General features: G+C 36.9%; 1 protein-coding gene and 1 non-coding gene across 5 annotated transcripts in view; one reads left to right on the forward strand and one right to left on the reverse strand.

The window, feature by feature from the left end:
* Nckap1 (NCK associated protein 1) overlaps positions 1-23,746 on the reverse strand; it is a 76,725-nt gene that overhangs the window by 38,501 nt on the left and 14,478 nt on the right. For 2 of the 4 annotated variants that reach the window (XM_031370794.1, XM_031370796.1), the window contains 7 exons: positions 12,327-12,419; positions 12,005-12,061; positions 11,270-11,412; positions 11,100-11,190; positions 6,685-6,822; positions 5,736-5,784; positions 2,709-2,865 (listed from right to left, as the gene is read on the reverse strand). In XM_031370794.1, coding sequence (XP_031226654.1) covers positions 2,709-2,865; positions 5,736-5,784; positions 6,685-6,822; positions 11,100-11,190; positions 11,270-11,412; positions 12,005-12,061; positions 12,327-12,419 — 728 coding nt within the window. The remainder of the gene's footprint in view (positions 1-2,708; positions 2,866-5,735; positions 5,785-6,684; positions 6,823-11,099; positions 11,191-11,269; positions 11,413-12,004; positions 12,062-12,326; positions 12,420-23,746) is intronic. The other 2 variants (XM_031370797.1, XM_031370795.1) reach the window with 1 other exon arrangement.
* Positions 15,585-15,688, forward strand: LOC116092676. The gene has a single exon (XR_004119410.1). It is a non-coding gene; the product is annotated as a U6 spliceosomal RNA (small nuclear RNA).

The raw sequence follows: 23,746 nt of genomic DNA on the forward strand, positions 1-23,746 counted from the left end.
TATATATATATATATATATACATACATATAAAAGCAAGCACCTTTTAATAAAAACTAAAAGAAACAGAACTCTAATACTAACTAGTTCAGTTGTACCACTAAAATAAACATATCAATAAATAATAAATAATTTCATGAATACTAATGATAAAATTAGTATTTTATTAGTATTAGAATGCTAATACTCAAAATTCGTAACAGGAAAAAAAATATCCTTGACAACCTAGCTGAGCCATTCACACCAAAATGAATCCCAATTTCTATATGTAAATACTCTAAGACTGATTTTTTTATTTGAGAAACTGTTTGAAACATGTAATATGGGCCCTTGCAATTAATACACTTTCACAGCCATAACTTGACTATGACTTAACCTCTTTTTTAATGTGACTGATAACTCAAAGAGGAAAAAGGAAGGAAGGAACCAAGCAGGGTGGGGAGAAAGTGAGGACAAACAACACTTAGTTGAAGAAATGCTCCGGCAATTCAGAGTAATTACTATTGTTGCAGAGAATCGGGTTTGGTTTCCAGCACCCACATGGCAGCTCACAGCTAAACAACTATCCTTAACTCTAGTTCTAAAGAGTCTAGTACCTTCATCTGGCTTCCTTGAGCACAAGCATGATGCACATTGTATAGACATACATGCATGCAAAACATTCATTCACATAAGATAAAAATAAAATACAACTGTTAAAAAAAATACCTAACAGGATAAAGATAATTCGTTTTGTGGTATCACAAGACTTACATCATACATAAATTCACTGAATATAAACACATTAACTGGTTATGGTGGTTAGAATAAGATTCAAGTGTTTCAATGCTTAGCCATAGGGAATGGCACAATTACGAAGTATGGCCTTATTGGGTAGGTATGGCCTTGTTGGAAGAAGTGGGACACTATGTAGGTGGGCTTTGAGACTTCCTGTGCTTAAGCTCTACCCAGTGTGAAATTCCAGAGACCCTCTTCCTCTGCTGAAGACAGTCTCCTGCTGGCTGCCTTTAGATCAAGATGCTCCTCTAGGACTATGTCTGCCTGCAGACTTCCATACTTCCAGCCATGATGATAATGGACTGGACCACTGACACTGTAAGCCAGGCCCAAATAAATGTTTTGCTTTATAAGAGTTGCCTTGGTCATAGTATCTCTTCACAACAATGAAAACCCTAACCAATACACTAGTATTTAAGTGATTCTATAAAGTAGTGACTAACATATTAAGGCATAATACAAATTTTATCATTTACAATCTCAACACAATAAAAGCAGAAAGGCAACTGTTTTTCTGACAACTAATATGGTGACAGAAGTGAGCACAGTGGTTGCTTAGGAGTAACAGAAGGAGTAAGAATGGCAGTGGTGGCTAAAGCATCCAAGGCTTATTTGTGAAGACAGACATCCTACACTCTCATAAGGAGTGGTCACAGACAAGGTCACTGAGCCATAGCCCTAAGACCTTATTTTTCTGTTTGGAAATGTAAGCAATACAGTGCTCAGAGTACACAGAACAAACTAGTTTATTTTTTCCAAAACCACAGTGATGCCAGAGAACCTGTGTTCAGTTTGCATTTCAGGATAATTCAATGATCATTGAAATATATGCTAGCTCAAACTATCAGTTTTCTTTTCTTCTTCTTCTTCTGTTTGTTTGGTTGGTTTGGTTTATTTAAGACAGGGATTCGCTGTACCCCTGGCTATCTTGAAACTTCCTCTGTAGGCCAGGCTGGCCTTGAACTCACAGAGATTCTCCTGCTTCTGCCTCCTGAGTACTGGAACTAAAGGCATGCACTTCCACTGTCCAACCACACTGTTATTTTTTTAGCAACCAATAAGTACTTCATCTTTGTCTCAACTTCATGCAAAACTAAACTGGACATGCAATACATACAAATTCCACTTTTTTTTTAAGTTACTATATCCAGCACATGCAGCTGCAAGGTATCCACTCTTCATTTCAAGAGATCATATGCCTGCTCTTACATGTGAACTCAATGTGGCTTTTCACACAGTGGCTACAGGGCCTCAAGAGAAATGTCATTATTAAAGATAGTAATGAAAGGAACCGCCACAAGTCAGAGAAGTATTTGCTTTGCAGAGACTGAGTGACTGTAGGTCTTTTGGGTGCAATCTGCTTTCAAGACCCATGATCCCTAAGTGCTGGAATCTGTAACTGTTAGGCGTGACTCAATGGCATTTTTGACTGCTTCAAATACTTTTATAAATCCACTCTGTTCTCTTTTTTTTTTTGGGGGGGGGGTTATGGGGGTAAGACAAGGTTTCTCTGTGAAACCCTGCCTGACTTGGAACCCACTCTGTAGACCAAGCTAGCCTCAAAGTCAGAGACATGCCTGCCTCTGTCCCCTGAGTGTTGGGATTAAAGGCATTAGCAACCATGCTGAGCAATACACTCTATATTTTGCTTTTAGTAATATTTATGAATAAAATTAAGTATGAATTAAAAAGACATTTCTCTAGAATACAAATTTTGATAAGGCAAGAAACTGTAAAGATTTTTAATTAGTAAAGTTACCTATAAGAATATTATTTCTATCATTATCAGGATAATGCAACTTGGGATAGTCTAGGCTACACCTTCCTGTATGATGCAATCAATCAACTCTCTAACCCCCAAACCTATGTTACTAAAGACATTTTATTTACCACCTCCTCCCCCCAAAAATGAATAAAACTGAAAACACCATACCCCCGAATGTTTACAAATAAATCTTCTGCAGCTTTGTGAATGTGGAACACTTCATCCCGAAAGAGAGAGAGGCAAGAGCTACTCTGAAGAGCTAGCTTCCAAAGGTTCAGTGCTGTGGCCTCCGTATTTAGCATCCCATGGCACAGAATAAAGCCAACTTCAAACAGAGAAAAACAAGTACAAGTTACAAGTACTGCACAGAAAAGTTCCTTTGGTTACAGTGTAACTTTCTACAAATGGGGAATAACCTCCACCCCTGAATGGAAGCTCATTCGCTAGTGATTCATAACGTAATACATATACACATACAGGTATGTGTGTGTGTGTGTGTATATATATATATATATACACACACACACACACACACACACACACACATATATATGTGTAAACAATATTTTAAATTTTAATTATGATTTTCTATAAATTCTTTGAAGCCACATTGAAGGAACAAAAATACGTTTTTGAGGGATGGGGTTATGAATGAATTTTTTTTAAATGAAGTATTAAAAACATTAGTTTAAGCAAAAGACCAAAAATTAACATCTAATACAGTAATCATTACTGCTGTGAAAGTAACTGAAAAATAAAAGCAGTCAACTTTTTCGTCACCAGAAAAAATGCTAAGGTAGGCAGCTTTGCTTGTCTCAGCTGTTTATCTCTTACTAATCTTTGCACACAAACTAGCTCACATGATTAATCTGTATAGTAGACAAGAGAGTATCATTAATGAATCACAGGTTAGCCAAGGCTAGGCCAGGAGACTGTTTCAAATAGAAAAAAAAAAGGAAACATCCAAGTACTGAAATTCAATATTCTTGAAATGTATTTAGCTGTTCTCTTTATATGAATTTTAAATATCTTTTGGTTACCTACTCTGGAAATCCTATACAAATGTATAATGCTAATATGCATGTAAATGCCTTCTCTAGCCTTCTACATCAAGACAGGAAACCACATTGTTCATTCACTCAACATTTACTCAGTAGTATTTGCTACACATGCACAAAGTTTCAACTTTTGTTGAAATTTTCCTGCTTCACAAAATAGTCATTCCCATTTAAAAAATAAACTGAATTCCAAAGTGCTGGCTAGTTTTGTGTCATTTTTACACAGGTGGGAACCTCCAGTGAGAAAATGTCCCCATAAGATGGAGCTATCCGTAGGCTATCTTCTAAATCAGTGATTGAAATGCAGCCCATTGTGTGGAGTCACCCTAGGCAGGTGGTCCTGGGAGCTGTAAGAAAACAAGCCAAATATGTTCCCCTCTGTCTCTGCCTCCAGTTCCTGTCAAGACTTTCCTCTTTAATCAGGACATGTAAGCTGAAATAAACCCTTTCCCACAAGCTGCTTTTAGTTATAGTGTTTTATCACAGCAATAGAAATCCTAACTAAAACAAATAGTTATCCACACAGCTAACCCTAGTCACTATTCAACTAAACTCTTCAATCACAGATATGAACATAAAGTAAAAACTAAGAATCACTATATAATCAAGCAAAATCAATACTTCAAAAGCCTTATCTTCAAAAGTATTGAAACGTAAACTACCTTTCTAGAAAAAATATTACTATCACAAATCTTATAAGTAACAAAATTAGCTAAAGTGTCTAAGTGCAGGTAAAATGTGCTACTAAATTCCTTTCATATTTGTAAGTGTTACTGAAGTTTCAGTCTATAATGAGATAATGTATATAAGTTTAGAATATTCAAAATCTTAGTCTTTTTTTTTTTGATTTTTCTGAGACAGGGTTTCTCTGTGTAGCCCTGGGTGTCCTAGAACTCACTCTGTAGACCAGGCTGGCCTCGAACTCAGAAATCCAGCTGCTTCTGCCTCCCAAGTGCTGAGATTAAAGGCGTGTGCCACCACCGCCTAGCTAATCTTAGTCATTTTTAAGTACAAATTTAATAATATCTAATATTTAGATTAAGCCATATATTAAAAAACTATGGGCTTTTATGTCTAATACTTGTTTTTCTGGTAAAAATCTTCATTCATGCCGGGCAGTGGTGGCACACGCCTGTAATCCCAGCACTTGGGAGGCAGAGGCAGGTGGATTCCTGAGTTCGAGGCCAGCCTGGTCTAGAGAGTGAGTTCCAGGATACCCAGGGCTATACAGAGAAACCCTGTCTCGAAAAAACAAAAGAAAAAACAAACAAAAAAAAACCCACCTTCGTTTATTATTTCACTAATGTATCATATCACAGGCATTAAAAAAATAGTTCTTCACTATAGATGGAGAAACACTGTAACAGTGGTTTTCATGGGGGTTGAACAGCCCTTTCACAGGGTAGCATAACAGATATCCCACATATTAAAAATTTATATTACTATTGATAACAGTAGCAAAATTACAGATATGAAGTAGCAACCAAATAATTTCATAGTTGAGATTCACTCCAACATGAGTAACTATATTAAAAGGTTGCAGTATTAGGAAGCTTGAGAGAACCCCTGCACTTTAATAAAAGTTTACAAAGGCAATACATCAAGAAAAAAGCACCAACTATTCAAAATTCTTCCCTCTGGTAGTGAGCAGAGGGAAGAAGGAACCTGACTACATATAATACACCAACTCTCATTCTTTATTATGCCATATATTGTTCCACTTTGTGAGCTGCCTAAAGCATACACTAGTAGTTTCATCCCTCATGTATCTATCAAACTGCCAAAAAATAAGTCATTTATCACATGTTAATTAAAACTTAACTAAATACCTGTGACATTAAAAACATATGACTAAAAGCAGAAGTTTAGTGTTGAAAGTGTCTCTAATGGGGACAACATAGCTCCTGAGTTTTGGCCTTCGCTCTTCCTTGGTCTGTCACTAAGGAGCTATGTGACCTAACGTTAGAGTCCTCATTTACATGACCATCTTCCGTCTGATAGGGTCAGTATGAACAATGACTGAGGTAAAGCACATCGGTGCTCACTACAGGGTGAAGGGCAGAGGTAAGGCAAAACCAGGCATTTTCTCATTAAAGTTTAAACACAAGGGGTTAGTCATATAACTCGATTTACTTACAGATAATCCATTTCTCCATTGCATCCAAAGAGAGATATTCACAAGGCATCTTAAAAAGAGAAGATACATCTGAGCTTAACATAAACTCTTTAAGTAATTTCCTCCTTAGTCACTCTGCCTCTTTGAAGCTCCTGAGAATTCTTACTGTTCCATTCTTGGTTCAAATACCACAGGAAATTTGAGACACTGGGTAAAAATTTAATAATTATTTAAACTGTAGGTAGCAAAGGACAATGAGCTGTATGTAGCCTTTCACATTTGCACACCCTCAACCATCTTTGAACAACACCACAGCCAAACTGTCTTCTGGCAAATGACAAATTTCCAAATTTCTCAAGCTCATAAAAGGAGTTTATGTTTTTTCAAATAATTTATTTTTACCATGTGAACACAGATTCCTGTGCCTGGATGCTCTGCTCTCCCTCCCAAGTAAGCCAACAGTCTGTGTGCAGATTTTGTAATCATAATATCCACCTTCATATGCCAAGACACTTGAAAAGAAATATAACAGACTATAATAATGATTTTCTCTAACTGTTAAGATTTGACGTTTCTGTTTTTTTCTTTATAATTGTATCTTCAAACTTCTGTACCATGATAGAAACAATATTTTTTTACAATTTTTTACAAATTACATTTATTTCTACAGACATGCATGCTATAATATGTTGCCTCTTTCTTTTCATCACGCCTGGGGTCTTGGGAATCAAACTCTGGTTGTCAGGTTCGATGGCAAGTGCCTCTGTCTACTGAGCCACCTCACCAGTCCAAAACAAAATGGTTGCTTGTATTAACCTCCAATTTTTGAGAGCTAAGAAAAAAATTTAAAGCCTGCATGATTTTTATGTACATTTTATAACAAACCTGACAGGCTAATGTTAACTAGAAGAAAACTGGACTAACACTGTTTAAATGATAAGTGAATATAAAAGGTAAAATGGAGCCATACAGTGTCAGACTGTGCAGGATTAAGCATTGTACTGGGAGCACTGATGAGACTCAACAACTGGGCATTTCTCCACTGGTCTGCTGAAAGATTCCGTCTAGGATACACCATCTGAAGAGAAATTAGCGCATCTGAAAGAGACTGATAAAACAGAAAACAAGTTGACTAGTGTGCTCCTCTTGCTGAGATGTCAGCCTTAAGGTCTTTGCACGTCTAACTGATTCCACCCAGGCTCCCTATAATGAGTCACAAGTCTCCTCTAAATCTGTTCCTTTAGTTTTAAATTCTGTAAAAGTTACAGTTGATATTCCTGGGCAAGGAAATCATGTTACTGGCTTTGAAAAACTATTTATTTACTGTATGGGGGTTTTGACTGCACATACATATATGTGTGTGCCTGATGCTTACAGAGTTGAGAAGATCTACAAGACGGGTGTGAGATCACCTGGGACTGGACTTACAGGTTTTAGCTGCCACATGCATGGGTGCTGGGGATTAAACCTGGGTCCTCTAGAGGCCCAGGCAGTGTTCCTAACCACTGAGCCATCACTCCAACCTGATATGTTATTTCTTGAAAGGTTAAAATGTATAGCAACTTCGGGAATCTTCGTTTATTATTTATTTCTGAAAGAATGCTGAACTCTTAAATGTCTAATGATTCTTGCTAAAAGGACTCTGTGATCACATGCCTTTGTCTGTCTGTCTATCTGTCTTCCTTCCTTCCTTTCTTTTACTGGCAGCTTTGTTTGTGGAGAAATTCATCTGTGTGAGCACAGACACATGCCTGCAGAAGTCAGAGAACAATCTGAGAGGCTAGTCTTACTCTTCCACCTCATAAGAGACAGGGTTTCTTTGTAGTTCGATGCTGTATGCAGGGTCTCACATATACCAAGCTGGCCTCAAACTCACTATGTAGCTGAAGAACTTCTGATCTTCTTGACTCCACTTCCTGAAGACTAGGACAACAGGTATGTACGTAAATTTATGCTCAATAGGCAGGCACTTTATGAACTGCATTCCCAAGCCCTATGGGCTAAGTATTAAGATATCTTACAGTATTTCATTTCTCCAAAAAATGCCTTTAGTGTCATACACTGCATTCTTATTTCTTAAATATTTATTTTATAAATGTATTTTGCCTATCTGAGTGCCATGTATACCACTTGCATGCCTGATGCCTGCTGAGGCCGAAAGAGGTCATCAGATCCCATGGAACTGACTGGAGTTACAGAGGTTGAAAGCCACTATGTAGGTACTGGGAACCAAAGTCAGAAGTTGTAAGATTTCCTCTGAGATTAGAATATTACATCCTTCAGTGAAACTCCTTAAACAAAGAGTTAAAAAACTCAAATTAGCTTCAAGAAGTCCCCCAAATTGATTCAGTAGGCCCCTCCCTACCAGAGTAAAGAATAAAAATCAAGAGTCCCTCTCAGACAAGGAAGTAAACCCACAAAGACAACTCTCAGACAAGCCACACTGCAAGGAAGGTTCTGGAAGCATACCAGCTGCCTAGAAGCAACAGAATAGAGCGGAGCTGACTGGGGGAGGGTTAGATCAACTGTGGGCCTGGAAAGCACACTCTCCAGCCTGCCGAGCCACCTGCAGGCTGTGCAGTGTGATAACCTTTCTACTAACTGCAAAATTTGGAGAATGTAAGAAAAATCAATATTAGGAAATAATAATCCAACTCAATTGAATTATTTTTCCAGGCAATTAGCAGTAAAGTACTAAATGCTAACGACTGCCAGCTGGGATCACCACACTGTAGTTCCTTAACAGGCAGTTCTTTCCTGGTACATTTTTTTTCTTAATCCTGACTGTGAACTTTCAAAAGACTTTAAAGAACTTTAAAACATCCTGTCTTTAGTGGAGTGGAGAGAAAGAAAGTGTGAAATAGTCAAATAAAAACAAGCCTACACCTGATTAGAGAAAAAATCAGAACTGGACTCAAAGAGACAAGAGAGTAGTAGGGAAGACAGAAGAAGTAAGGCAAAGGTGCCACCAAAATCAGCTAAGTGCCAACATGCCGAGGTGTGGGCGAATTCTGACACTGCAGTGTTCTTACTTCCAAAGTCATGACATCCACTAGCTTGTTTCAAACTTTCAAATAAATAACTCTAAGATATTTTAAAATTTTACATAAACTTGTAGATTTAGACTGAATATCCCTTAAGTAGAGTATTGAAATCAGAACTGTTTTTAATTCTGGAATTTGTGTATAGCCATTTTCAAACACAAAATACATTTATATGTCATGCACATCTTCTACACAGAGCTTGAAAGGAGCTTCATTCGACTTCTGGACCAGTACAAAGTCAAACAGTCCTCTGAGGTGGGTGTGAGGGTGATTATAGGAAAGGCAGAAAAAAGATGCAAGAGACAGGTGTGGGAGGGCGGCAGGTCATTACCACTTGAGTGTACTTCTCATAGCTTTTTTATATTGCAGTACCGTGGGACACAAAGCCACAACTAATCGAAACAAATTTGCTGAAATATACCTAAGACATTTGTTCTCACAAAAAAAAAAAAAAAAGAAAGAAAAAAGAAAAAAAATCCCCTGTTCTTTCCACCAAGGTCAACAGCATCTTCAGCTCCTCGCCCTGAGCCTCAAGCGCACCTCCTCTTATTGTTCCATGCCTCAGCAGGGCAGGAAATCTGCCAACAGGCCCTGACCTGCCTTGACTCTGCCGGCAAGTAGATTCCCCACACTCCTCCAGAGAAGCGGTAAACACTCCCCACAGCTTTGTACAACTGTTTTGGGGACCTGGGTTCTCACAGCGACCTGAACATGAGGTCAGGGGAATTTCCCACATGCCCTGTCAGGATAATGCTCAAAAGGGAAATGCTTTAGACTTTGGATATTTTAAGTTCATGGTTTTCAGATTAGAAATATTCAAGCTACATAATGTAGCTATGCAAAGAAATTAAATTGAAAAAGTATCTTCAAACTTTCATGAGAGAAAACATTGAGGAAATTCTTGATAATAACTGAACATCAAGAAAAATTATAGTATTATATAAACATGGTATTGCTCAGAAGTGCAGTTACCAAAGAGAACAGTGACCAAGGCTCAAACCTCTGGGCTTTCTTCTGGCTTTGGTGGTCCTTTTGCCAAGGGGTTCACTACTTGGGTCCTCTTCCTCACTCTCTACCTACTGTGATGGTGTTAGATGAGATGCCTGAAGTTTTTTGGAAGCATGTAGATCTATGAAAGGTTCTGCTGCAGGACAGTTAACATGATGATTTCTTCCCATCAAATGTATTAAGAAATATTGTTCAATGTGTTCTTTTGAAAGGATATTTCATATAACTTCTAAAAAATTTCTGTCATCTTTTTCTTATCAAGAGAGTAAGACCCAATACATCTAAAACTGATTCAACATTATGACTCTAAAGTCTTAGGATGAAATACTATGTATATAAACTCTTATAAAAGATATTTTTGAAATGTATTACATGTATATGTGTTTTGCAATGTATATCTGTGTATCACATGTGTGCAGTACCTGAGAAGGTCAGAAAAGGTCACTGTGTCTCTTGCAACTGGAGTTAGAAGTGTGAGCTGCCACGTGGATGCTGGGAATCAAGCCTGGGTCCTCAGAATAAGTAGTTGGTGCTCTTAATTGCTGAGCTCTCTCTCCACTCTCATATATAAATTTCTTTTTCTCTGTGTAGCCCTGGTTGTCCTGAAACTCTTTCTATAAACCAGGCTGGCCTTGAACTCTGAGATCTGCCTGCCTCTTCCTCCTGAGTGCTAGGATTAAAGGCATGCACCACTGCTGCCTATCTAAAATCTTAATGCAATGTTATGTATCTAAATTCTTTTGATGAAGTGACTGCTTCAATTTTTATAACAACCACATGGAATAACTGCTAATTTAAGACTATTTTTAGCCAAAAAAGGAAAGTGGAAGACAATTAAGCTGTTTAAGTAAATTATACAATATTTCAGAGTATATTGGTAAACCTAAGAATACTGCACTATACCCTTTACTACCTCTAAATACTACACTCAATTGAATAACTATAATTCAACTTAATAACTATAATCAATACATTCCTGAGTCTTTACAGGATTGTAAATCTGAAACAGCTAACTCAACAGATAAATAAACACAGTTTTGTATAACACATTATAATTTTTACCCTAAAAATAAGTTATCTCTTTAACTCCCTATGGGTAAATAATTCCTTATGTGTACTGTTGCACATCTAAAAAACAGCTCTTGCTGGGCAGCAGGGCATACGACTTAAATCCCAGCACTCAGGAGGCAAATTCAGATGGACCTCTGTGGGTTCAAGGCTATCCTGGTTTAAAGAGCTAGTTCCAGAACAAACAGGGCTATACAAAGAAACCTGTCTCCAAAAACCCAGAAAAAAAAAAAACAACAACAAACAACAATAAAACAGCTCTTACCTTGCTATGGGGTACAAATTCTTCCATCATCTTTTTTAAAGGGTTTTCATAGTCCACAATCATCTGACCAAGGCGTGGATATTCCCGGTCACTTAAAATACACACATCAAATTCAAATGAGTTGTAAGACTCTGAGAACGTCAGAAGCATTCTGTGTGATGTCTGCCTACCTTGCTCCATGGGTCATTTCATGTGCATAATTGTATAGTCCAATGATTGCCTTTCTTTCTTCAATCCGGGACAGAAGAATCATTAATGTTGTATAGGTTACAGTCAAGTCTAAGTAGTTCTTTGTTAAATCAAAGTTCACAGTCTAAAAAAAAAAAAAAAAAAAATTAAGTTTATTTCCTTCCTGCCAAACTCTGAAACACATAAAACTCTACATACTTTGCTTATCCCCAATTCTAGGTTTCTAATTTCTTTTTCTAAACCTGTAAAATTTGGGAATTACAGAAAAAAGGAAAAGGACTTTGGCTAATGTATTTACACTGGCAATAGCTGAAAGGAACAAAACCAAAAAAAGCATTGGTACCCATCTCACCAAAGCAAAAAGTAATACTTAAAGTTTTACTATTAAGTAAATGGATACATTTCTCACCTTGACTTTTTGTATCTATAAAATGTCATACAAAGGAAACTCTATCAAGTATGACTTTATAGGAAAATATTATCCACTGTTTATAGTTAGGTATATTAAGATAAAAAACTAAAATTAACAGCTATTTTACAACACACAAAAATATATGCCAATAGCTTTACTTTTAAAAAAGTTATTCAGCAAGCCAAATAACCAATGCTAAAACTTCATACAGCTCCTCATAGACCTTTCTCTAAAGAAAAGCAATTGCTTCCTTGAGTTCTCTGAAAACAGAGAATTAGGAAATGTTCCCCAAAATGATACTCACAATATCAAAGAAGACTTGGCAAACGTCAATAGTATTCAGCAAGTCACAGACATGGTCCTGAAAAGAAAAGCTTAAGTAAGCGGGAGGAAGCGCTGAGGATTAAAGCCAGGGTTTCTGCATGCTTAACAAGCATTCCTTCTACCACGGAGCCACATTTTCAGCACTGAATAAATAACTTTAAATTCAGAAAACACAAATGGATAAAGTATACTTTAGACTTTGGTTCTGAAAGTCTTCTTTTACCACATAATCAAAAAAGCAATTTAAACAACTAGCAAAATATAAATCAATTTTTATAATCTTAAAGTATTAAAATACATACCTTAAATTCCATAACATCTACAAATGTAAAGTAATATAATGCCAGATTTTTCAGAATCTCTGATTTTTCTTTCTGCAGTTGTGCAAGCTGTTGCTGTAAAAAAAGAAAAAAAATTTGAGTTTATTTTCAGACAGAAGTATCAAGTTTCACTGTACACTATCTTTCGTATGGTTGCTATATGGAAGCACAAGTTTTTAGACTTCAAAATGATTAAGGTTTTTTCCAAACCCAATCACTTGAGAGAGCAACTGCTAATGTGATCAGCAGCTGACAGTGAGAGGTCATAAAACAGACCAAGGCAGATTAGTACCAAACTGCACTACAGCGGAAAACTGAAAAATGTTAGGAGAAAATACATCAAATGAACTCTTTTAAAAAACTTAAAAACAAATCATGACTATGTTCACTAGAAGTGGGAGAAAAGAAGATGAAAAACAGACAGCTTACACTACAAAAAACAATATGCTAGATAGATTTGGAACTTACCAAAAAGAACATCCAGGCAAAGCCACGTTACGCATGCAAAATAAAATGTAGATACAAACATAAAATACAGTAACGGTTTCCTGATCAGACCCACAGAACACAATAATTTATCAAGCAAAAGAAAAAAAAATCACAAGAACAAAAAAGAAATGAAACAAAGCAAGACTAGAGTTTAGACATGAGTGAAGGAAATGTGGGGAAAAAAGGTATTTTGTTCAGTTAAATTATTAAACTTACAAACACTGCATTTTCTTATTAAATCAAAGATTACCAACATTTCTGGAAGACTAGTCTTTTCTGTATTTAAACCGTTGCCCAGGATTCCAGGAAACCGTCCAGATCCTAGGCAGCCTGCATGTTTTCTAATGAACATCAGTTAGAACCTCAGTAGAAAGGTGGAATCTCTGGCCCACCTCAGGCCTGCTGATTAGACTCTGCCTTTTAAACAGCATAGCCCAGGTGATCTAAATACACATGAAATGTCTGAGAAGTACTGAGGATATGAGAGGTATGCAGTTAATGGCCATCATACCCTTATAAACACTAATGATCTTTTACACAAACTTTAGAATGTAATGTTTAATATAAAAGGATGCACTACCTACAAATTTCAAAATAAATGTTGCAAAGTTAAATACTTAGTACCAGCCAAGATCAGAAATCTCAGTTTCTTCTCAAATGTGTTGTATTCTGCCTGCTATCTCCCTTGTCAAAAATAAAATCCCCTTAGTCTACACTTCTCCTTTAACTTTCCCAAAGCATATTATTATTAGGTGCTGTATCAGCTACAGTGACTACATGGGAAGTTCCAAGTGAGTGAGTTTTTAATGTTCTCTAAATCTGGTCCCTTTTCTCTTCCACTCAATCTCCCCTACATTCATCCGCAGACTATACAGCAAGCAAACTGCCTCCTTCTATGCAGTTCATGACTTCTCTGGTTTCCTACAGGGTATCAAAATCTTACCACTTACCTCCAAACCCCAGTATCCTAAACCAGTCAGCTTAAATACTAACCCCATTTTCAGGGAACCATCCTTGACTAACTCCCTCCTGACGGTGGCCATTGTTTTCTAGTCCAGCTTGTCACTGTCATCTACAATGCAGACAGTGTAGAAGACTCAAGGTGTTAGTCTCTCCAGTACTTACAATTAAAATCCAATCCAAATGTATTAAATAAAGGATCATAAGGCAGACTGCCAGAGAACATATTTGGGGAGAAATATTTTTAGAAAGTCCCTCTCCAACTGTGCATACAAAAAAGTTATGTGACTTAACATCTCTAAGTCAAATGTGTCCATCATCACACGGAAACACATTTATACAATTACCCAAGGCAACTGGATAAATTGGCACACAACAACATTGAACAGTGTCCAACACCTAGAAACTATGCATTACATGTCAGGAGACTAATAATAATGGAAGCTACACGCTGCTTCTTCAAATGAGCAAAATTTTGTAAGTAATCCTATCACCATTGATAGTACTTGCAGTAAACAAATATTTGCTGAGTGTGCATTGTGTCTGGCAGTATTCCTAACATTTTATAAGGATCACACAGTTTCTACCTAATAGTAAAAATTGTGTTCCATATTTTAGTGAAAATAAGCTTCATAAAACTATGCATGAGAGATGTCAAATATTATAATTCTCCGGCTCTAACTACAAGGAAAAAGAACTATACCTTATTGTTCAAAGTGAAAGACATACCTAAAAACCATTAATGACAGGTTCAAGCTCTAAGATGATTTATAATATGCATAGGTAATAATTACAGATATTGCTATACAGCAGAACATTAAAGAGGTACTATCTTGAAAACCATGCATTCAACAATTTTAAAGTATGATCCTGTAATATATGAAAACATTTTAGCAAAACATTTGTATAATTGTTTAATTTGTGTAACTATAACATTTGTATAATTTTCTGGTTTGGTGCCTTTATTCTTAATATTAAAATAAGATATGCAAAAACTGAAATAAATAAGGTACAACTTAAGTCATGGAAATTGTGTATCTTTTTTTTTGTTTTGTTTTTTTGTTTTTTTGCTTTTTTGTTTTTCCAAGACAGGGTTTCTCTGTATAGCCCTGGCTGTCCTGGAACTTACTCTGTAGACCAGGCTGGCCTTGAACTCAGAAATCTGCCTGTCTCAGCCTCCCAAGTGCTGGGATTAAAGGCATGCGCCACCACCACCCGGCTGGAAATTGTGTATCTTTAAACTGAAATATTTTGTTGATAATCTTGCTTGGTTCACTTAATAGGCATTTTTTATTTTTATTTTTTTAAAGATTATTTTATGTATGTGAGTACACTGTAGCTGTACAGATGACTGTGAGCTTTCATGTGGTTGCTGGGAATTGAATTTTAGCACCTCTGCTTGCACCGGTCACTTTGGTCTGCTCACTCAGTCTCTGCTCGCTCTGGCCCAAACATTTGTTTATTATTATATGTAAGTACACGGTAGCTATCTTCAGACACGCCAGAAGAGGATGTCAGATCTCATTACAGATGGTTGTGAGCCACCATGTAGTTGCTGGTATTTGAACTCAGGACCTTCGGAAGAGCAGTCAGTGCTCTTACCCGCTGATCCATCTTGCCAGCCCCAATAAGCATTTTTTACAAGGACAAAGTTAAATGGAATTGAAATTTAGCATTTCCTACTTTTTGTTTTGTTCTAAGAAAGGCAAATTACTGATGGGACCAACACTTAGCAGGGCTCTCACTAATCTTTAGCATAAGAAACATGGCTACAGGTTTCAATATAGTTATTGTTCTCACTTTGACAACACATATGTTAAAATGGAACAATATAGAGATTAGCATGGCCCCTGCACAAGGGTGACATGCAAATTCAGGAAGCATTCCATAACTTTTAACATGATTTTGTTTTTCCTTATTGCTACTTAAAATTCCACTGTGTGCACATATCAAATTTTTACACTCATTCAACTATGAATAGGCATCTAGGTTGGTTCCACTTCTCTTCTACTGTGAATAATGCAAGAGTAGACTGATGTGCAGTATCTCTATAGTAAGATATGGTGTCCACTGTGTATATGCCCGAGTAGTAGAGCTGGGCCTATGGCAACTGTACTTTAGCATTTTGAGGACCCTCCACACTGAATTCCACAGCGGCTGAGCCAGTTCACATTCCCATCAACAGTAAGTTACAGGGTTTGCTTTCTCTGCATCCTTGCCAGCATTTCTTTGCATTTGTTTCCCTTTTTAAAATTCATTATTTTCCTTTCTTTCCTTCCTTTATGCTCTTTCTTTTTATACATATACAGAGTATTTGCAAAAGCATGAGAGTGGGAAGAAGTTCTGAAGCAGTATCCATGGCCATTGCACTCACAAACTTATTTGTTTTCTTAATGAGAGCCATCCTGACATGGTTTTGTTGATGCCAGTAGCTTTCTAAGATGAAATGGCATCTCAAAGTAGTTTTAGTTTACATTTCCCTGATGGTAAATGTTGAACACTTAAAAAACTAATTACTTGTAGTTCTTTGGAGAGCCGTTTAGTTCACTAACTGCAGTGGAAATTTCTGGCTTCTTTGGAAACTCAGTTATGTCACAGAATTGCTTGCTGAAGCAGACATGTGAGAAGACAGGTGATACTTAGAAAGAGAATGAACATGATTCCACAGACAGGGGGAGGAGGCTCTGGCACTGGTTCCCCTTGCACCACGTTGCTGATCTTTGTTGTGACTTTGTAGAGAACTTCTTGTGATATTCCACTGGCTCCTTGCAGCTTCTCAGACTCAGGCCGACTGGCAGAGCCTCATCATTTCTTCTGGATCAAACCGCTTTGCTGATTCGTGAGTGGTGACTGCCAAGTGGACTGAACTGCCACTGCTGACTAGTGCTGGAGTTTTGCTAGAGGAATGGACTACTGACAACAAAGATTGGAATCAACCCAAAGGGTCCACAAGTCCCATTTCCTATTAACCTTTCTTTTCCACCCACCTCTAGGTAGTGGGCTAGGAGGGAAGTCTGAAGCATTTAAGAACCCTTATTAAGGTAGGTTTTAAAAAATCCAAGTCAACAATTAATCCATTACTGACTGGAAGATTTTTTTATGGTATTTTAATGAAATTCTTTATGTATTAGTCCCTATATATGAAATATAGCTGCCAAAGATTATCTGCCATTTTGCAGCTTGTCTCTTTACTCTGCTCTTTAATTTTCTGAAGTCAAATTTGGAAATTTTCAGGTTATTTCCTGTACTATTGAGTTCCTTTCAGAAAGTTCCTGTCCACACCTATACTTTTATCTTGTATATTATCATTTAATTCACTTTCCTATTTTGATGAGTCAGAACAATTTAAACATGTAATGGTAAAGTACATATTACACAGGCAGCTTTATGGGTATAGATATAGCTAGTGGGCAGAATAATTGCCTAGCGTGTGCAGGTCACTGAGCTCAACACCCAATACAAGAATGAACACAAGGAAGACTGAAAGAAGAAAGAAGGAAAAAAGATAATCAAGTAGGAAGGAGAGAGAGAATAAATGGATGAGAGGGAGAGCAATACAGAGAGACAGGAAAAGAAAGAAAAAAGGTATCATCAACTGTATACTACTGTGGTCAGCACTTTTGAACTGCAGATATACCAATATCTTATTACAATTAAATGTTACTTAATCCTTTAAAAAATGTATAGTTATCACCTTCTTTATTATTTTATGGTGGCACACATCTATAATTTCAGCAACCGACTAGCCTTATCACCCTGTGTCTAAACATGCCCCCAGCTCCCCAAAAAACAAGAGAAAACCAAAAGAAGTCTAGCTTCATGAAACTGTTCAGTATCTCAGTAAGAGTCCACCTCAGACACATTTAGAAAGTGCTGAGGTACGTTTTTAACTGTCAAAGCTCTCACTCGACTGGACTACCACAGCGGCTCCTAACTGGTCGTTGGCCTTGTGCTCAAGTGTCTTCAGAACTCCTGAAGGTACACACCATTCTACCTTGAAAAAAGCAATTCTAATGAAGATTATGCAATATGTTAACACAGTGGGAAGAACCGTGTTGAGAACTTTATGTTGAAAATTTTATGTAAGTATAATGGTATTTCAAAATAAGGTCTGAAATTCTAGTAATCTGCTGGCATGATTAAAATAAAATCTTTTTTTTTATGTTCTTAAAGGTTACATTTGATTGATTTTTTTTAATTAATTTTTTTATTCACTTTGCATCTTGCTCACTGCCCTTGGTCCCAGTCACCCCCTCCCAAACCCCCCCCCCAAGCACCTCTTATTTTTTTCTCAAATCTCATCACTAGCAACAGCTAACTGGCCTTGCTGCATGTCACCAATCTGAGTTCTTGTATCGTCTTAGTCTCATCTGTGAGAAATCTTTGCTCACTTCTCTTCAGTAGGGCTATACTGCTGAGGAAAACTCTGCTAGAGTAATCTTCTCCCCTAGTATTCTCTAATCCCTACCTTGCTTCCTATTTTCGATCTTCTACTTAATCTCAAGAAGAAAGTACATACGTTGTCACCCACATTGCCCATTTGAATTAAAGTCTACAAAAACAAAGGATTTATCTTACTTCTCAGAGCTTCAGCATCCAAAGCTCTGAATATACTGTGCTTCCTGGCAATTAATCCAGATTTGACTCTCAGCCCTGTGCAAATAATAATCTGTTTCCTGTCTCAATAAACCTCTCCTTTTCTAGGCACTTCCTACAGCACAGAATCAAACAGTATGCGGAGCTTGGTTTATCTGACTCTTTCACTTAATATAACATACTTAATGTTTAGTTGTAGCGTAAATATGTATCAATAGTGTTTTCCTTTGAACTTCCAGATAGTCAGTTTGGGAGGAGGGTATTAATACATTTTATATATTTAGTAATCAGTTAGTTGATGAGCATCTGAACAGCTTCTAGCTTGGAATTAGGAATAATAAATGCTGCTTCAAACGTGTCTTTACAAAGACATTTTTATTTTTTATTTTGTTTGAGAAGATTTTTTTTAATCAGAACTGCTTTCTTTCTGAGTTTTCAAGAATGATTCAGACAGCCAAGTGAGTGAAATATGACCAGTAAATAATGTATCACTCATTATTTGTGAACAAATACTGTAAACAAAGTATCAGGCATCATGGGAGAAGCTGAACAAAAAAGAAGTATGAGCAAAGACTTTAAATGAGGCATCAAATATACTGAGGGATGTACATTTACGTACATAAGACATCCTCATGCTTGTTGCTGAAGGTAAATAATACAGTTTAAAGGTCAGTTCTACAACTATTCCCAGGTAAAGTCAAATATGGTGGCAAAATGACAGTTCCCCATGTGCTTAAAGCCACAATGACTCACCAACTGGTTAATGATAGGAAATAGGTAAGATCTTGTGTTGCAGTATAAGAAAGCTCACAGTAAAAAATGCCACAGTTGCAAAGAGTCCTGAGACAGTGAGCCTGGAGGAGCAAGTTAAAGAAGAGCCTAGAAATGAGGTCACCCATGGATTATCTGGTGTATATACTCCCAGGAGAGAATGATAGTTTCCTTCATTGGCAAGTCAAAAGCAAAAGTATAAAATTCATCTTTTAGGTCGTCCTGGCTTCTCTTAGTTGTTTTTGGACATCTATTGTTCTTGGAAAGCTCGGCGACATTAGATGGCATTAGAGGGAGAATATCCACACCTCCACCACACCTTACTCAGAGGCCCCTTCACTATCAGCCTTTGTCTTCCACTGTCACTTGTCAGGTCCTAATTCCTTTCTTATCCATCGTAGTACATTATTTTGGCCCTTCTGTTTCTCTATTACAGCTGCCTGATGAAGCCTATGATAAGCATATGAAAATATGCACATGCCGACTTGGCCGTAATCTAAGTTCATGCTCATCAATAGTAACTGAATTAGGGCATTACTTCAGGTTCTATTGCCAAGCTGCTCTCCTGTTGTCCTCAATGACTGATGCAATCTCTAAGTCTCTTAAAAATCCCCAACAATTAACTTTCTTTAGTACTCAGCTTACCCGGAGCCTGAGTTCTAGATTTGTTGCTCAGTGCATTTCTAATGGGCTCTCAAGCCTAACGCATTGAGTTGTTGTATACAGCCTCCACTGTACCCGAACTTCTTTTGCTTCCTTACCCCAGGAAATACTGATTGTTTAAAACCATCAGGTCTTCTTTCTTGCTTTCATTTAAAAAATAATATTGTTGCCTGAGTTATTTTTCACTGTACTGGAATTCTTTTAGTTTCTCAGAATTCAAGTTCAACTTAGTTAAAAATGACATTCCATCAAATTCCCACAAGGGAATACATACACTCATGCTGAAGTAGAATTCACAATACACATAATATTGTAATCATACTCATTCCTTTTAAACCAAAGTTTTATTGTTGGCCCTTATCTCCTAGACAGCAGAGATTCAACAATGAGTAAATGGTTTGGTCCACAGAGATAGATGTGTGAGGTATCACAAATATTGGTTTGGTTTACTACCCATGTTGGAGAATGGAAGAAATAGCAAGTGAAGGAAACTAAGAAACATGAAAATCAATGTTTGGTTTATGATAGATGGAAGTTGTCGCAACAGATTAACACATGCCTGAATGGAAAGTTCATGAAATTGTGTAGTGTTGAAGGCATGCCCAAAATAACGGGCTTGATGCTTTATAAAAGTCAGAGGAGACTATAAAGGCTCTAGGTTAAGCACCAAGTTACACGATAACGGCTCAAGGCAGGGAACACAACAGAAGAAAGAAAATAGTGCTCAATATTAGTCTACATTCAGCTTGGAGCTGTTCAAAAGCCAGCAGAAATTCAAATGACAGGAGCATGCTGTTTCATCAAAGCAAACATGAGATATTGTGTGTGGGGGGGAGCACTGAGAAATTCACTACACAACTTGGAGAGTTAGCTGTAAGATAAACAATGGCCACCCCTTTAAAGCCATTTGCCAAACTGTGTTAAATGCTTTAAGGCATACTGAACTGCTCCTTCAGACAGGGGTTATTTTCACTTTAGACATAAGAAAAATGGTGCCTTCCGATGCCATATGATTTGCCTAAAATCTCTTAACTAGTACCTACCTCAAATTCTGACTCTGAAGTGCACCCTCTAACCACTATACTACTCTCAAAATGGAAGCCATGGCAAAACTAGTAAAGCCCCTTAAAGACTGGCTAAAAAGGAATTTAAACGTCTTTATAGTTTCCTTCTAGTTCGTTCCCACAGCAGGCATATCAAGGGTATCCTACATCTATCCCAATATTGCTACCTTGCCCACTGGACTCATGGTTTTTAACTTGTCTTTTTACTTTTTACTTATTTGCATTTCATGTGCCCGCATGTTGGTGTTTTGCCTGAATGTATGTCTGTGTGAGGACTTCAGATCCTCTGCAACTGGAGTTACAGACAGTAGTGAGCTGCCATGTGGTTGCTAGGAACTGAATCCAGGCCTCTGGGCTCCAAACCAATAATCCATCTCTCCAGCCCCTAGACACATGTTTTTAAACCTGGGAATCTTATTCTTTTACAAGGTTACTTTCAGGAACCATACAGCATCCTTAATGAGAGTTACATTAGCTTTACTTTTAAAAAGCACTGGGATTTTTTAGCTTTTAAAAAATTTGGGTCCTGATTTAAGTCTAAGGAAGCATTTAATACAAGTGGAAGTTAATTAACATGTACCAAATAGGCTCATTACACTGGATACTTGATATTCTCTGTTATCAGGCACCAGGATGAAAACTGGTGTTTAAAACCAGTGATGTTATACAACTGAATCTACTTTATTGATGGTTTTATCTCTCCTTGAGTAGCTGTAAACTACTTAAATAGAAAACAACTGTTGCATAGCCTCTTGTAACATTGTACTCCTTTGGTTGAATAATACATGATCTTTGAAGTCTTGTTTTTTTTGTTTTTTGGTTTTTTTTTTTTTGTCTATATGGCCTGTGTTCTGATACAGAATCCCTCCATCACCTTTGCCACCCTCTATACACTAACAATACACTCGTTCTTAGAGACCCTAAAATTGATATATATGGCAGTGATTACTATTTTGCAATTTCTTGGGAAATTAAAATCAAGACATTACATGCAAACACAATAAGAAAATTCTACACTCGCTTGTTTGTATTTTGGCTTGGAACCTGCTGTAACTGAGGATGACCTTGAACTCCTGATCTTCCTGCCTCCACCTCCTAGGTACAGGAACTACAAGGTAATATTTTTCTTTTTTTTTTAAATGACAAACTAGATTTTAGATGTTAATTAAAAGGAAAAAAAAAAACAAAAGAAAAGTTTTAGTTAGAATTACTTGAAAAAATAGTAATAAATTTTCATCTGGACAATGTGGGGATTTAAATTTTTTCCTATGAAAAATAATACTGTTTTTAAAAGGTTCTACTGATTTCTTTGTATTGGATCATATCAGATCTTCAGACAGCTAGGAAAAACAGAGACATCTTCACAGTTGAACTTTGAAGATAATGGAAAATTCAGTAATTTGGATAGTCTGAAATTAAATGCAATCTACCAAAATGCACAGCCCAGCACATATAGAAACAAAATAAGTGACACCTATAATTATAAAACTAGTATGTTAGCATTATAACAAAATTGCTGCATTTCATGAGCATACTTTGAAGCATAGAAGGCATTTGATTCAACATCCTAATTGGGGGGGGGGGGGTGAGATGTAGTTTTTTCCCCCTAAATCCTGAACTAAGTATACAATAGTGCTCAATGCCCACAAAGGGGCCTAAACAGGAATAACTCTAAGAACAATGGGAATGCACTAGACACCAAGCCTGCTGCGAACAACAATGCTTTCTTTGATACACTTGAAGTCAAGTGCTCAAGGCTTCCAGCATTAAGAATTAAAGAATTAAAATGCTTGGAGATAAGGTAAGGCCAGTGCTAAAGAAGGAACTAAAACCAGAAACATTTGTATCTAATAATGTTGATAAAATAATTTTTTCTTAGAATAATCTATGTTAGAAACTTCAAAAAAAATGTTGATTTTTATTAAAACAATCTCTATTCTTGAATTCCTTTTCTTAAATGAAGGATAAGTACTATTTGCTAGGCATGAAGGAAACTGGAACTAGTGCCAATCCTAGGGAAAGCACAGGCATGTTCTGTGGCAGAAGAAGGAAACCACCATTTCCTAGCACTTCCAGACACTGCCTGACACTCAAACCTTTAAATTTTCCATTAACTAATTTTTCTTGGTTTTGTTTGAGACGGGGTCTCACTATATAGCCCTAGCTGGCCTGAAAATCACTTGGTAGATCTGGCTGACCTCAAACTCAGATATCCACCTGCCTCTGCCTCTTGAGTACTGCAATAAAAGGTGTGCACCACTACAACTAGCCTTCATTAAATAATTTTATAGAATTGAAAAATAACTAAAAGGCTCGAGTTTTTATTTCCTAATCTAAAGTAGCTAGGAGTCTCTCATCAACATTGTAACACACTCAGAAGAAGGCTCAGATAAGGCTTCTCAAATAGTCAATACATAGTGCAATGATAGTATTTAAAAAACAAACACAGTTGTGGCATATGCCTTTAATCCCTGCACTTGAAGGGAGGCAGAGGTAGGATCTCTGTGAGTTCAAGATCAGCCTGTTATACAAAGTAAGCTCAGGACAGCCAGAACTGTTACACAGACAAGCCCTGTCTTGAAAACCCAACCAACCAACCAAAAAGAATACCACAGAACACAATCTGCATACAACAAACAGACTCTAGAGTAAATTCCACATATAGTCATAACAGTTAACATGTTATCAACTGTATATGTTCAACACAGTAAAAAACACATACCACAAATATATACATTAAAAACTATAATATGTTCACAGTACTATTATTCATGACCGAGCAAAGTAAAAACAACATAAACATCAACTCAATGATTGAATACATAAAGTATTTTATATTCACAGCGGGATAATTGTCAC

The sequence above is a fragment of the Mastomys coucha genome, unplaced genomic scaffold (genome assembly GCF_008632895.1).
Source record: "Mastomys coucha isolate ucsf_1 unplaced genomic scaffold, UCSF_Mcou_1 pScaffold15, whole genome shotgun sequence".
Lineage (NCBI taxonomy): Eukaryota > Metazoa > Chordata > Mammalia > Rodentia > Muridae > Mastomys > Mastomys coucha.